Genomic DNA, 15,519 nt, shown 5'->3' on the forward strand with positions numbered 1-15,519 from the left:
TGGAAAACATATTTGATGTAATGCAGAAAGAGAGACAGCATGGTAATGATAAAATATAAATATATATTAACCTACTAACAATGTAAATGAAAACTGTAGAACTTTATTTGTAGATATTAATAATAAATAATTTAAGAAAAGATTTAATGTGAAATAATCTATTATGAAAAATTAAGATCAATTTCCATTGAAGAAGAACAGGAAAAGAATATATGAAGACCAGGAGACAATGTGAAAAGACATAAGAAGATGCAATCAATGGACATAAAATTAAAATTGTTAGAATCCTCAATTTTTTTTTGAAATATGTGTTAAAGAAATAGAGACAAAGACTTAGTTGTAACCATGATAATTTTGTAAAAGAACTCCCCATACCTCAACAACCCTCACCCTCTTTGTTTTCTTCTTGTGACATACTAGACATTTGTAAAGATGCAACTAACCAATAACTAATCTATTATCCCAATTTTTTCCTTTTCCTTCCCTTGTCCCCCCACTCTCCTAGTAAATGTTTAATAAATTGGGGAGGGGATACTGGCAGGGTTAGGGGGGGATAATTCTTGTAATTATCCTTAGCAAAGACCGTTCTCAGGCATCACTGGGTACCTAAGCTAGTCAATATAATACATAGAAAAAGCAATAAATAAAACTGACAAACACTATCAGTTTACTGGGATTTTTTTAAAATCTTCTGTCTAGATGATGAAGTAACTGTTGGAAAGTTCTATGCCACATTCCTGATTCAAGAGTATTTCCGGAAATTTAAGAAACGCAAAGAACAAGGCCTTGTTGGTAAACCTTCACAACGGAATGCTCTATCTCTTCAGGTAAGAAATCAGCATATATACTGAAATCTGTAAGCATTAAAATAGAAAGTGGGCTGTTGGTATATTGCTTAATATTATGACATTGACGATAAACAATTTCCATTGTCTTTCTTACCAAGGCTCTAGGCCACAGATTTTCTAATTGTAAAATAAAAGAGGGACTTCCATAAAAAAACCATTCAGTTGCTAGCTCCTCCTCATGATTCCCAGGGCCCTTCCACACAGCCCTTATTCCCTGAATATCAAGGCAGAAAATCCCACATTATCTGAGTATGGACTCAGATAACCCAGTTCAAAGCAGATATTGTGGGATTTTCTGCCTTGATATTCTGGGATATAGGGCTGTGTGGAAGGGCCCCCAGTCCCCCTTTGAATTCAAACTAATCAGACCACATCAGAACACTTTTTTGCAACAGGTTAGAGTGAACAGGCATGCTCTCATTCTTTTTTAAAATTCCCCAAGCACCACATTACTGAAATGACTACCAGATGACCAAAATTAAGTATTGAAATAACAATGTAAAAAGAAGCCACATGTTTTAAAGTGTTTTTTTTTTCTTAAAGAAAAATGAGGCTTTTTTCAGCTGTGGGCAGTCTCTTAGTTTGTGTAGTATGGCAGCAATTCTGCAATATAAATCAACACAATGTAGCATGCAATGATGACCTCAGGACTAGATATTGTTTTAATGGTTTTATGATATTTATATGTTTTAATTGTTTATTATATTGATGTATTGTATTTTATATTGTGTGTACGGCATTGAATATTGCCGTTTGTTCAACGCTCTGAGTCCCCTGCAAGGTGAGAAAAGCGGGATTAAAATAAAGCTGCTGCTGCTGCTGCTGCTGATAATGATGATGATGATACAGCAGAAAACATCATATACTGAAATCTCCCATTGGGAGACATTCCAGACACCCAAACCTGTTTTGGGCATACACAGGAAGATGAAGTAGAAAGAGGCAAATACATCTCCTGCTTTGGCTGAATTTTCTGTTCTATAAGTAGAAGTCTAATATTTGGCCTTGCCTATATTCTATTGTCAGTGAGAATCTCTGACTTTTTTTTCTTGAAGTTCTTAAAGTATTTGATTAATCTCTGTGATCATTCAAAGACAAAGCTATGCTAATCTGGAATATCAATGGGCCAAAAGATTTAATAGCACTTTAGAGAGTCTATTATCGTATTATTTTAGACTTCTCCAAAGATACTGGTATATTTCAGGCTGACATTTCATATGCATGCCTATGTGGCGCAAACACCTTTCAATTCACTGGAACTTGTTACAGAGTAGATCTGCATGTGATTCTGCTGTAAGTGCACAATAATAGCTCCACCAATAATACTTTTGTATTCCCCCCCAACAGCCTAAGTTTGTGACTTTTATATTTGAATGCAAACATACTGTTCCCAGATAAGGGCAGATAACTGAATCACGTAGAAAAAAATTCTTAAATTCCATTTTAATCAATAGTGTTAAAGCATTTATAAATGTCTTAGGATTGTACTATTTATATTCCAGATAAAGGGAAATTACTGCTTTAGGATTATACAGTGTTCAGAACTCAGAACAGCAACAAAGTAAAAACCATTTACAGGACTATAGCATGAATAAAACAGCTTAGCATTACAAAATACTTTTCCATCCATTCCCAGTTTTATTTTGTTATGTTCCTGGGATCCAAATGACCTGTCTACGTAATCATTTTTGCTACGTTTTACTAATGGCAGCAGCTTCTAAGAGCCTTGCTCAATTAACTTTTTTCCTCAAGTGCCACTTTTATTTCTCTTATCTACTACTGTGGTTAAATTATATATTTTTTCAGGCTGGTTTGCGAACATTACATGACATTGGACCAGAAATTCGAAGGGCAATCTCTGGAGATTTAACAGCAGAAGAGGAATTAGACAAGGCCATGAAAGAAGCTGTTTCAGCTGCCTCTGAAGATGACATCTTCAGAGTGAGTGCTTTTTATGTTGCCTCAATCCACATAGTTAGGCATCTGTAGCTTTAGAAGTATTGTTGGGCTATATATACCATGAGCCCTAGCCAGTACAGCCAATGAGGAGGATTTATGGGAGAACTTATCATCTAGAATCCCATTGGGCAGTATGCTAGTGAAAAAATAGTTGAACTTTCTCAAAGTTTATATAAATGTGCTCTCTCATCCAGCCAGTCATTCAAAAAGTATGAACCCTAGAATCCTAACACAAATATTTGTACAAAGTGTATCCATACTTTATTTCAAACTGTACTGTAATTTATGCAGAAAAAATTGAAGCACTCTTCAATCTATTAACTAAAATGTGGATTTGCTTTGTGTTTTGCCTCCTCACAGAGAGCTGGTGGCTTGTTTGGAAATCATGTTAGCTATTACCAAAGTGATGGCAGAAGTTCATTCCCCCAAACCTTCACTACTCAGCGTCCTTTGCACATCAACAAATCTGGCAACAATCAGGGAGACATAGAATCTCCATCCCATGAAAAGCTTGTGGATTCTACCTTCACCCCAAGCAGCTATTCATCATCAGGCTCCAATGCTAACATCAACAATGCCAACAACACTGCTCTGAGCCGCTTTTCCAGTCCACCAAACTACCCCAGCACTGTCAGCACTGTGGAAGGCCACAATACGCCTTTGTCACCTGCAGCAAGAATTCATGATGCTTCTTGGAAACTTGGCTGTAGACGGTAAAGACTATTAGCAGTACTTCTGTTATTTGCCATTGATATGGGACTGAAATTACGTGAGTCTCTATAGACCAAATATACAAAGTGTAGAAACACTGGATTATGGGAGCAGCAATCCAACAGCTTGCCCAAGTTCATATTTAAAAAATTAGTAACCTTACCACACACCAAGTCTCTGTGCATGTTCCCTTGGAACAGAATGGTAGCTTGCTTGAAGTTAAAATACTAAAAATGTACTTATTATTCCACATTTTTCTGACATGGGAATCAAGGCATTTTACAACTTAGATTAAAACAGAAGCCTAGCAATAATTTTAAAAGAAATATTAAACAACAGTCCCATTAAAACACTGACTTAGAACAATTTAAAATGCATTTAAAGCCTAATAAAAACACACAGCAACCTCAATTAAAAGACCCTTCTACAATTATTTAAAATCCAAAAGCCTTCCTAAGTAAAGAAGTCTTCACCTGCGGGCAAAAAGAGAACTAGAGAAAAGGCCATTCAGCATTTGTGGGAGGAAATTCCAGAAGATCTTCTGTCTTCACCAAATGTGACTGTGATGGGACTAAGAGAAAACTCTCCTTGGTAGATCTTAACACTCAAGCAGACTCTATGGTCAGCCAATAAGGCCACCCAAAATATCTTACTCTGCCTCAGTGTTGTATCTTTGTTGTGCTTCTCAACAGGTTGTTATCTAAGCAGTAAGAAGTTTATTGGGACAAGGCATAAGAGAGGCAAGGAGCTGAATCTTAGGTTGCATGCTGTGATTTTGCTTAAAGAAAGGTTGTTCAGACTCCCTCAGAATTTGAGAAATACTTTTTGCAAAGTTTGGAGGCTTCATTTAGGCATCTTTCCCAAAATCACTGCATAGTTCAACTTTTGTACATCTCAGCTACTAAAATCTATAGAGATGGATGCATTGGGTCCCCTTGATATAGTCTATATCAGGATCATATCCTTTCTGCCTTTAAAAAGGCAGTGATGCATGCTCTCCTGAAGAGGAATTCCACAGACCCAGAGGTATGTGAGAACTCATGCCCTATTCCTTGTAGCCCCCTCTTAGTCAAAGGCTTTCAAGGCCAGAATCACTAGGTTGTTGTGCATTTTCAGGGCTGTATGGCCATGTTCCAGAAGTATTCTCTCCTGACATTTCTCCCACATCTATGGCAGGTATCCTCAGAGGTTGTGAGGTACTCTGGCCCATATTGCCATCTTGTTGAATTTATATATTATACCCATTGGCTGTAGAATCACCCAAGGGAGCGATTGCAATTGCTTTTATTAAAGTATTATACTGTTTTAAAATGTTGGAATTTTAAATATGTTTTTGTTAATTTCTGTTATATTGGTTTCTTGTATTTTGTATGATATATATGTATTTAATGTTTTTATTATGTGTAAACCACTCTGAGTCGAGTTTGTTGTTGTTGTAGATGTGGATGAAACGTCAGGAGAGAATGCTTCTGGAACATGGCCATACAGCCTGGAAAATGCACAACTTAGTCAAAGTGCTTGACCATGAAGTGGTTGGGCAATTTCAAGCATTCTAATAGGAAACAGATTATCTTAATGCAATCTGGTTTCAGACCACGCAATGTCACTGAAACAGCCTTAGTTGCTTTGACTTATAGCCTAGTCCAGGTAAAAGATGGCCAGGAAGTGGGGGGGGGGGAGCTATCCTGTTTATTTCCCTGGATATCTCAGCAGCTTACAATATCATAGGGACTGATTCATTGCCAAACTATCTTCATCAGGAGGCACTGTGTTGCAGTGTTTGTGCCCCAAACTGTGGGACTGGTTCCAGACAGTCACATTTGGGTATTCCTGTTCAGCCCCATGAGCACTATGCATGGCCAAAGGGTTACATCACCCATGCTGTTCAATGTCTATATGAAGATGCTGGACGGAGGGTCATAAGGAGGTTTGGGGGATGTCACCAGTACAAACTATTAATCCACAGAATGTCTACATTCAGCTTCATTTTATTGGCCCTCAATCAGCACATTGCAACATCCAGGTCCAGCACAAGCAAAGCCTCAATTCACCAGTGACTCTGGCAATAACGAAAAATAGAGGTTGTCACAACCTCTGAGGATGCTTGCCATAGATGTGGGCAAAACACCAGGAGAGAATGCTTTTGGAACATGGTCGTGCAACCCGGAAAATACACATATTACTGATAATTAGGAATCAATTTAACATCATTTTGGGTCTTAAGACACTCCCTCACTGTTGTCCAACTTTCAACTATAGTATTGTCTTTATTCATTTATAATACAAGAATAACTATATTTGCAGTGACGTTAGCATAACTCTATATATTAATACATCAAATAATATGACTGTCAGTTTTGGCAAAACACAACTGTCCACTGACACTACTGCAGATAAACTACTTCATACAGTGTAGCATATTTATACTCTGAAATGCACTGTCACCAGATATTGTACTATAACTGCCAGCTTGGACAGCTTTAAACCGGGATTGGATAAATATTGTACATTGAGGTTAAGGTTACCAGTAACCTCTAGTTAAAATGATTATATTATCCTCACTAATATCAGAGGCAGAATGCTCTTGTCTTTCATTTCCAGGAAACGAGAGTGAAGCTGTAATTACGTTCCTATTCTGACCGTTGGCCAGAATGTCGGACTAGATAGAGCTTTAGTCTGATCCAGCATAGCTCTTATCTTTTATAATGTTTCTTGAGAGATAACAAAGATATTACAGTATTGTTCCATTTCTTTGATTTTAACTGCAAAATCAAAATGCATTGGAATCTATTTTCTAACTCCCTTTCCATTTATTTTCCTAATTCTGACATCTTTTCTCCCCAATGCTTCCCTGATGAATTAGAACATGCTATTATGAAACAGTGGGGCGGTAGGTGCTTACCTCCTTCTTCTAGTTGTTCTGCCATAGAAGTTAATGCATAGATGGATGTTGAATTTAAAATATTCATTCCAGGGTTAATGTGTCCAAGACCAATTTTCTGATAGTGACAGCAGAACAATATATTTTCATATATCTATTCCCCATTAATTCACAATTGCCAAAGTGTTGTGAATGTGTTTTTCATCAAATACTGATAACAGACTAGCTTCATTAAAGCAATAAAACATGTTTTAATAGAAATTGGGTTGAACTGCCAAAGTTACCTCAGGCTTTTTGGTTTAATTCACCAACTCATTATCCTAGGGCCCTTCCACACTGCCCTTTATCCCAGGATCTGATACCAGATCATCTGCTTTAAAATAGAATATATTAAGTCCCTACATGAGTCCCCCACTACCAGATAATCTGGGATAGACAGATAATCTGGGATCAGATCCTGGGATAAAGGGGCAGTGTGGAAGGGCCCCAAATGATATTTTCCTTCACTAAACAGAAATTTAGTCGCTGAACTAAATTGTGAGCTCAGTAGCAAGAGCAAAACCCTAATTCCCAGCACCAAAATCAAACCAAATTTTACTAAAAATTCTTTTATCAGTCATCTTTGTAGGGAGCTTAACTTTTAAATCCTGGTACATCATCAACTGTCGGAAGGTAATATGTACATAATTTAGGAGCAAAACAGAGGAGACATTTCATAAAAAATTGTTGTGTTGATCTGTTTCTCTAAAGTTCTGCTGTTGAAGTCTGTTACTTCTTGGAGTTTTGCTTTTAAGCATTTGGGAGTGTTTTGTAAAGTGATATATAAAGGCACATGCTTCCTATTCCCTTTCCCCACCCCTAAATTAAGGTCTGTGGACAGCACACCTATCTCATTATTTAAATGTTGTGTAATTTTTATACAGTAGAGTCTCACTTATCCAACATAAATGGGCTAGCAGAATGCTGGATAAGCGAATATGTTGGATAATAAGGAGGGATTAAGGAAAAGCCTATTAAACATCAAATTATGTTATGATTTTACAAATTAAGCACCAAAACATCATGTTTTACAACAAACTGACAGAAAAAGCAGTTCAATACACAGTAACGTTATGTAGTAATTACTGTATTTACGAATTTAGCACCAAAACATTGCAATGTATTGAAAACATTGACTACAAAACATTGCTACTAGCAAACTGATTACAAATAAAGATAGAATTGCATAAAATAAACTTAGAGTAACAATATTGTCAGAAATTAAATGCATAAAAAGTTCAGTCCTTGTTGCCTAGAGAAACAGCTGTGGATCTGGGCAGGAGGCAGACCCCATTGGATAATCCAGAACGTTGGATAAGCAAATGTTGGATAAGTGAGACTCTACTGTATATAGATTTGTTAAAAAATACTACAAAAATGTTCTTCTACAGCTGTATGTAAATCATGATTTTTTTTGTTAATAGATCATGTTCCAGAGACAGTCAGGTGGCTATTGTTTGTGAGGAGGAGGCTTCTCTGGAGGAGGAAATGTATGATAAGCAACTGAATGAAGGAGCTGAGTACTGCAGTGAACCAAGTCTGCTGCCTAGTGAATTGTAAGTATTTCATTGTTCTAGTGAAGCAGCTTGGTGAGTTTTGCAATATGATAGGAACCATTGTTTATTACACCATTTACTTCATCCAAGTCTGCCTTGATTTGCGTATATTAACTAATTGTGCTTATATTATGCATGGAAATTTAATATATTCTATTCATCGATGAACTGGGTTGCACTGCATGTAACCCAAGCATAACCTATCTTAATGAAAATGAGACTGCCACACAAATGCAGAGAGTGCACTTCTAAGAACCAAATCAACCCAACTGAGGAACTCTGTGGCTCTCAACCGCACTACCGAAACATTAAAATGGGAAACAACAGCTCAGAATAGGTTGATGATTGCCTTCAGTGCAAAGTGAGCTCTTATCAACAAAATAAACCCACTTCTATGCTTTGCCAACAAGCAGTGCCTGATTTCAGCTGTAACATACCTAAAGATTTTGAAAAAAAAATATTCTATTCCATTCCAGGCTCTCATACCAAGATGACGAACATAGACAGCTAACTCCATCTGAAGACAACAAATGGAAAGACTCTCAACACTCTCCAAAGAGTGGACTCCTACATTCCTTATCCCTAAGTAATGCTTTTTTCCATGTTCAGCAGACATATGCTGCCAAATTCCATTAAGTTTTGCAAGCTTTGCTTTTTCTTAATTTGCTTCTTTCGTGTCACATGAACTGGGGCCTAAATAGAATTACTAGTCCGGTTGTAGAAACATATAATCAGTTGCTAATGATAAGCCATCAGTGATGTCAATTTCATTGAGCCTATGAGTTGTTGGGATGAGCAATTAAATTTAAATCTGTCCAGATTTTCAACCAGATATTTTCAGTGCTGCTTTATATGTTGGAATATCTTAGAGTTTGAAAGGCATGTATGAAAAATACTATGCAAGTAGTTTAGTGCTATTGATTTTTCAGTCAAAGTAGTATAGTCCTGAACTTCCAAAACAGTAATTAGGTTATAAACCTAGGTCTTTAAAAAATATGACTAGGATCCTGCATTGACAGATGGAGCTACAAAGTGTCTCTCACAAAATAAAATCTTACCTCTTAATTCAGACAGGATCCCAACCGAAAGTCTTCCAAGTCGGATTGGGGCACTGAAAAATGACAACTGCAACAGTCTCTCACAGTCTCAGGGCTCATTGCGACAGTCAGAAAGTCTTCATCGAAAGCTGCTTTGTCTTCCTTGATGTTCCTCAATAGTCATCCCAAGTCTTTGTTATTTTTTGCAAATAATGTGATATCATTTGCATCTACTAAATTGTCAGTGTTTCTTTCTCCAATTTTCACACCCTTTTCCTCTGAATCTAATCCAGATTTCCATATGACATGTTCTGCCAATTGGAAACTACTGTTTCCCCATATTTTGTGCTTATACTAGCCTCTCTTCCTTAGTATAAGTTAACACATCAAAATAGTAAAATGTTAAGGTATATTCATTTCTTTTAGAGAAATCCATAATTTCTTATGATCTACATAAACAAAGGTTTTGATATGATCTTTAAAACATAGGGTAATTTTCTTCTTAAATTCTTTGGTGCACTCCTTTATCCAACTTATACATGCATTATTACCCATAGTGCCTCTTCCTTTTCTCAACTTGGACATCTGGTATTTCTTGCTCCATGTAAAGTAAGATTTTGTTGTACAATGTTGAGCATCACTTTGCTTGCATAGGAGATTTTATTTATTTATTTATTTATTTATTTATTTAATATCCCTCCTTTCCCCCCTGTAGGGACTCAAGGCGGTTAACAACCACACACTTTGGTCTTCATTTAAAACAAAACGAATACAAAAATTAAAAAACAATTACTGTGTGGGTTGAGTTAAAATATAATTAAAATTAATAAAACAATTGAAATGCATTTCAAAGCACATTATTATTTTTATCCTACTTTATCTCTCTAAAAAGATACTCAAGGGGTTAGCACTAAAAACAGTACAATTAATGCAGTGATCCAATTATTACTGTAATCTCTAGTGTCTCCTTTGGAGGGGGATTAGAATATATATATTGAATATTTGCAGTCTGTGGGCCACTGTTCTGTTTCCCCTATTTCTTGATAGATTTGAGATAGAATTTAAATGGATTCTTTTTCTGGGGCTTAAAACAGCTCTATTGGTATACAGTACCACCTGTTCCTAAATAATTTATTCCTTTCGAGTGCTCTAGTGTGTATTCACAGATATCAACTCAATACCAGTTATGAATAAGCAACCTGTTTATCTCAATCACCCCTTTTCTTCCATAAAAAGGATTGTCCCAATTTTTAAAATTGAGATTATCCCAAAAGATTGTCTTAATATGACCATATAGATGAAATAATTGTTGATAAGAGAAATTACACAGTGGATCATTCTGGCTTCAGAAACTGTAAGGGGTAAAATCTTTCCTTCCCTATATGAACATTAACTAAAGCAGTCCAGCCCAAAAGAGATATCCAAAAAGTTAATTTCAAAATTCCCTAGATAGGAGTATCTAAATTAAACCAGCTACATTCGCTGCTGATAAGTTTCTGGTTTCAATTCAAATGCAGGTTATGTCCTATAAAACCCTAAACAGTTCTGCTCCTGCCTATCTTCGAGACTGCATGTCCCCCTATGAACCGGCATGGGCTCTAAGATCTGCCAGGGAGGCCCTCCTCTCTCTCCCACCACCATCACAGGCACGCTTGGTGGGGACAAGGGAGAGGGCCTTCTCAGTGGTGGCCCCCCAACTGTGGAACACCCTTCCAAGGGAAATTATGCAAGCCTCCACACTATCATCCTTTCATAGGGATTTGAAAACCTGGATGTTTCAGCTAGCATTTGAGAACATCTAGTCCCTAGTTATAAATGCCCAGTTCCTAGGTTCCTTGATGATATTTTGTTCTTTGCACTTCACCCAATACATTGGCCCTATGGTACGCTGCTTGCAATATCCCACGCCTGGCCCTTTTATAGCCTGGTCATGCCCATTGTACTACTGGTTATTGGTTTTGCTGAACAGGGTATTTTTGATTGAGTCCCAGTGCTGCTCTTTGAAATTGGCATGTTTTTATTTTAATTGTGTTTTTATCTGGATTGTTATATTTTACTATGTTTTTATTTTAATTGTGTTTTGTTTTAATTGATGTTTTGTATTTATGTCCTGTGGGCAATTTGGCCCATACGTAACCTACCCTGAGCCCCTTCGGGGAGATGGTGGCGGGGTATAAAAATGTGTTGTTGTTGTTGTTGTTATTCTGCCAGCTGCCTTTTACAAGGCAAGAGAGGAGCCTGCCCTACTTGCCAGCTTATGATAAAAATGCAAATCTTGAAAACGAGATACTCCTTCAGAGTTTGCCAAGTGAAAAATGGGGAAAAGAGGGCCAGTACCACCCCCCATGAATTTCCTCAGAATTTTCTGAAAACAAGTTTGAGGAATATAGACTGAGATACCACAAGGGACGTATAATATCCCTGATATGATGTTCATCTTAAATATTAATCTTCCAAAGAAATGCGTAATGTAGAAGGCATTCACTTATCTATATTAAGAGATATATTTTATCCAGGCTCACAGGCAAATTCAGTTGAATAACCTGAACATTACTCCAAGGAATCAGTATATTTAAATATATACTATCTTCAGATCAACAATGAATCTGCCAGCTGGCAAACAGCTGAATTAGAATTAATCCACACCATATCACTTCAGACTGCCAGTGAGGTATACATGGTAGAAGAAAAAAGTCTTTTTTGAGAATTTGATGACAAGTACTGTAGATGAGTTACAATCCTGACTTCTCCTTGTCATTTTGGATGTGACATTTTCTATATGTAGCCGTAAACTATCCGGTAGTGAAATTTGCTGTCATGTAAATCATCGTCAGTATTTTGACATGGCAACTTCCAGAAACATTTTATCATAGACCATATACAACATCTGACATATAATCTCATAAATGGACATGATAGTATCTATTGTAGGTACAGTAGAGTCTCACTTATCCAACACTCGCTTATCCAACGTTCTGGATTATCCAACGCATTTTGGAAGTCAATGTTTTCAATACATCGTGATATTTTGGTGCTAAACTCGTAAAGACAGTAATTACTGCGTATTGAACTACGTTTTCTGTCAAATTTGTTGTATAACATGATGTTTTGGTGCTTAATTTGTAAAATCATACCCCAATTTGATGTTTAATAGGCTTTTCCTTAATCCCTCCTTATTATCCAACATTCACTTATCCAACATTCTGCCGGCCCATTTATGTTGGATAAGTAAGTCTCTACTGTACTTGTATTTTTTTTACCTAATGTTTTTTCCCTGCAAATGTTCCCTCCTCCATAGTCCTCCTAGTGTCAGTTAAAGTAAAAATGGTGTAAAGATTTTAAAAATAACTGTGAACTAGTAGGGAAACAATGACCATCCCTTTTAGATTATCAGTTAACCACTATAGATGTATTTCCACTCAAAGTTACCACAACATTGAGAACTTTTATCTTCATCATATGTGATTCTATACCATCTGAGTCATTTTATGTCTGCACAATTGGTTTTGCAGGTCGAAAAGCATCTTTTCATCTGGAGTGTCTAAAAAAACATAAAACTCAGAATGCAGAAGTCCCACAGAAGACAGTACTACCCTTGCATTTGGTACATCATCAGGTGAGTTTTCATTGCAAAACACATAACTACAGAATCATGCTCTACCTGAACAATGGTGTACATAATTTCAAGATATCTCTGAGCCCAGTTGTTCTCATTGATGTGGAAAATGAAACTGATGACCAAAATTATTAATGCATTCAATACTTCTGCATTGTACAGAACTGAGGCAGGGAGGAATGCTTTTAATCCCACCACACAGTTACCACCAATTGTAAAGGTGTCTGGATGATGATTTTAATTAATTAATTATTATTATAATATATATATATATATATATATATATATATATATATATATATATGGTTTTTTTATATATATAACTGCTGCCACCAATTGTGGAGATGTCAGGCAGAAGATAATTTATTCTTTTTAATTGTTCTTATTTACTTCAGATGGTAACGTTGCTTAGCTTGAATATAGGTGTGACAGAGACTTAGATGGTTTGAAGAACAAAACAAGTTTATTTCATGTACAAAGCTTATGGTTTCTATAACTTCTTTGAGGCACTTAAATAACGGTTACAAATAGATGTGAGGTGTTCCAACTTTCAAAATACTTTCTTCTCTCAAAACCAAACTATAAACTGATCACTTGGATCCACTGGGATTGATTTCCCTTACTCCACAGCCTCTACAAATAACCCTAAACAAGTCACCCAACTTGCTTAGTCTGGCCTATTAGAGGTCTGCCTCCCTGATTTCCTAATCTGAAACCAGTCTTTCTCCTGTGACTAAGAATCACAGACTAAGATTTAAACTTCCCTGGTTTCCTTAAACTTGGAACCAGTCTGTCCCCTGTGACTAGAAATCACAGACTCCCTAAAATAAGTCACCTTATTTCAGAATTGACTCAAATTCCCTCATTTGAGCCACCCTGATCCTCCACTTGAGAATCAGTCCTCACTGTAATTTCACCATTACAGACTCTCACTGACTGACTGGGTTTTAAAACGTTCCCTCCTTTTTCCTTCAAACAGCGATTGGCTCCGCCCCCGTTGCTATGGCAACTGCCTCAGAATGCTAAGATGGCTACCTTCCCCTACATATTATCAACTCTAATACCCATTTTAAACATAGCCAAACCTGACTGTTTAAACAAAACAAACAAACATGTCATCCATAAATCAAAACATCACACTTCTTTACATGCATCTTTTTATGGAAACAGTTTTTCTTTGAGAGGTCATCTGTGAACTCAAACATATGGCCCACTGATGATAGTATAGAAGTTAGAATCACAACAAGGCACTTAGAACACAGGCCTCCTGCCCAGAAGAACCCAGTGAAACAACCAAAACAGGGCCAACTCAAACCAGAAGAGACTTTTCCATCCCATAAAGTTTAAGATGGTAGAGCCAGTACGTTGTTATTGTTTATTCGTTCAGTCGCATCCGACTCTTCGTGACCTCATGGACCAGCCCACACCAGAGCTTCCTGTCAGCCATCACCACCCCCAGCTCTTTCAAGATCAAGCCAGTCACTTCAAGGATACCATCCATCCATCTTGCCCTTGGTCGGCCCCTCGTCTTTTACCTTCAATTTTCCTCAGCATCATGATCTTCTGCAAGCTTTCCTATCTTCTCATTATGTGGCCAAAGTACTTCATCTTTGCCTCTAATATCCATCCCTCCAGTGAACAGTCGGGCATTATTTCCTGGAGTATGGACTGGTTGGATCTTCTTGCGGTCCAAAGCACTCTCAGAATTTTCCTCCAACGCCACAGTTCAAAAGTGTTTTATTTTCCTTCGCTCAGCCTTCCTTATGGTCCAGCTCTTGCATCCATAGGTTACTGCGTCTGCAGTAATCTTCACGCCTAGAAATATAAAGTCTGTCACTGCCTCCACATTTTCTCCCTCTATTTGCCAGTGATCAATCAGTCTGGTTGCCATAATCTTGATTTTCTTGATGTTTAACTGCCACCCAGTTTTTGCACTTTCTTCTTTCACCTTGGTGATAAGGCTCCTCAGCTCCTCCTCGCTTTCAGCCATTAGAGTGGTATCATCTGCATACCTAAGGTTGTTAATGTTTCTTCCAGCAATTTTAACTCCAGCCTTGGATTCATCAAGCCCCGCACGTCACATGATGTGTTCTGCGTACAAGTTGAATAGGGAGGGTGAAAGTATGCAGCCCTGTTGTACTCCTTTTCCAATCTTGAACCAGTCTGGTGTTCCGTGGTCTGTTCTTACTGTTGCTACTTGACCATTATGCAGATTCCTCAGGAGACAGACAAGGTGACTTGGTATCGCCATATCACCAAGAACTTGCCACAATTTATTATGATCCACACAGTCGAATAATAATAATAATAAACTTTATTTATACCCCGCCACCATCTCCCCAACGGGGACTCAGGGCGGCTTACATGGGGCCATGCCCAGAACAATACAATATAACAGAATATAAAAAGAACAACAAATCATAACACATTGAACAATACAATAAATGATAATATGCATTACAACGCAAAATCAGAAGAACAATAAAAACAAGGGCGGGCCACATGAACACTAAGTTAAAACTCGGGGTGAGAAAAGAAATAAGAATAAAAACCACAAAGAACAGGGTCATAAAATAGTGGTGCAATCTGGAGGATAGATATTGGAGGAGAGCAACAGAGAGGTTGTATGTAGTAATTACTCTCCAAAAGCACAACGGAAGAGCCATGTTTTCAGGTCTTTCTTAAAGGCTGCTAATGTGGGGGCTTGCCTAATCTCAACGGGCAGTGAGTTCCACAATCAGGGGGCCTTAGAATCGAAGGCTTTAGAATAGTCAATAAAACAGAAATAGATGTTTTTCTGAAACTCCCTAGCTTACTCCATTATCCAGCAGATATTGGCAATTTGGTCTCTCATTCCTTTCACTCTATGTAT

General features: G+C 37.3%; 1 protein-coding gene across 23 annotated transcripts in view; it reads left to right on the forward strand.

Annotated features, from left to right (window-relative positions):
* Positions 1 to 15,519, forward strand: part of cacna1c (calcium voltage-gated channel subunit alpha1 C) — a 650,264-nt gene that overhangs the window by 616,698 nt on the left and 18,047 nt on the right. For 12 of the 23 annotated variants that reach the window (XM_062981165.1, XM_062981176.1, XM_062981175.1 and 9 more), the window contains 6 exons: positions 700 to 827; positions 2,655 to 2,789; positions 3,168 to 3,520; positions 7,863 to 7,994; positions 8,471 to 8,580; positions 12,544 to 12,647. In XM_062981165.1, the coding sequence (XP_062837235.1) occupies positions 700 to 827; positions 2,655 to 2,789; positions 3,168 to 3,520; positions 7,863 to 7,994; positions 8,471 to 8,580; positions 12,544 to 12,647 (962 nt within the window). Of the gene's footprint in view, positions 1 to 699; positions 828 to 2,654; positions 2,790 to 3,167; positions 3,521 to 6,381; positions 6,409 to 7,862; positions 7,995 to 8,470; positions 8,581 to 12,543; positions 12,648 to 15,519 lie in introns of all 23 variants that reach the window. The other 11 variants (XM_062981179.1, XM_062981163.1, XM_062981162.1 and 8 more) reach the window with 2 other exon arrangements.

This window comes from Anolis carolinensis, chromosome 5, assembly GCF_035594765.1.
Source record: "Anolis carolinensis isolate JA03-04 chromosome 5, rAnoCar3.1.pri, whole genome shotgun sequence".
NCBI classification, from domain to species: domain Eukaryota; kingdom Metazoa; phylum Chordata; class Lepidosauria; order Squamata; family Dactyloidae; genus Anolis; species Anolis carolinensis.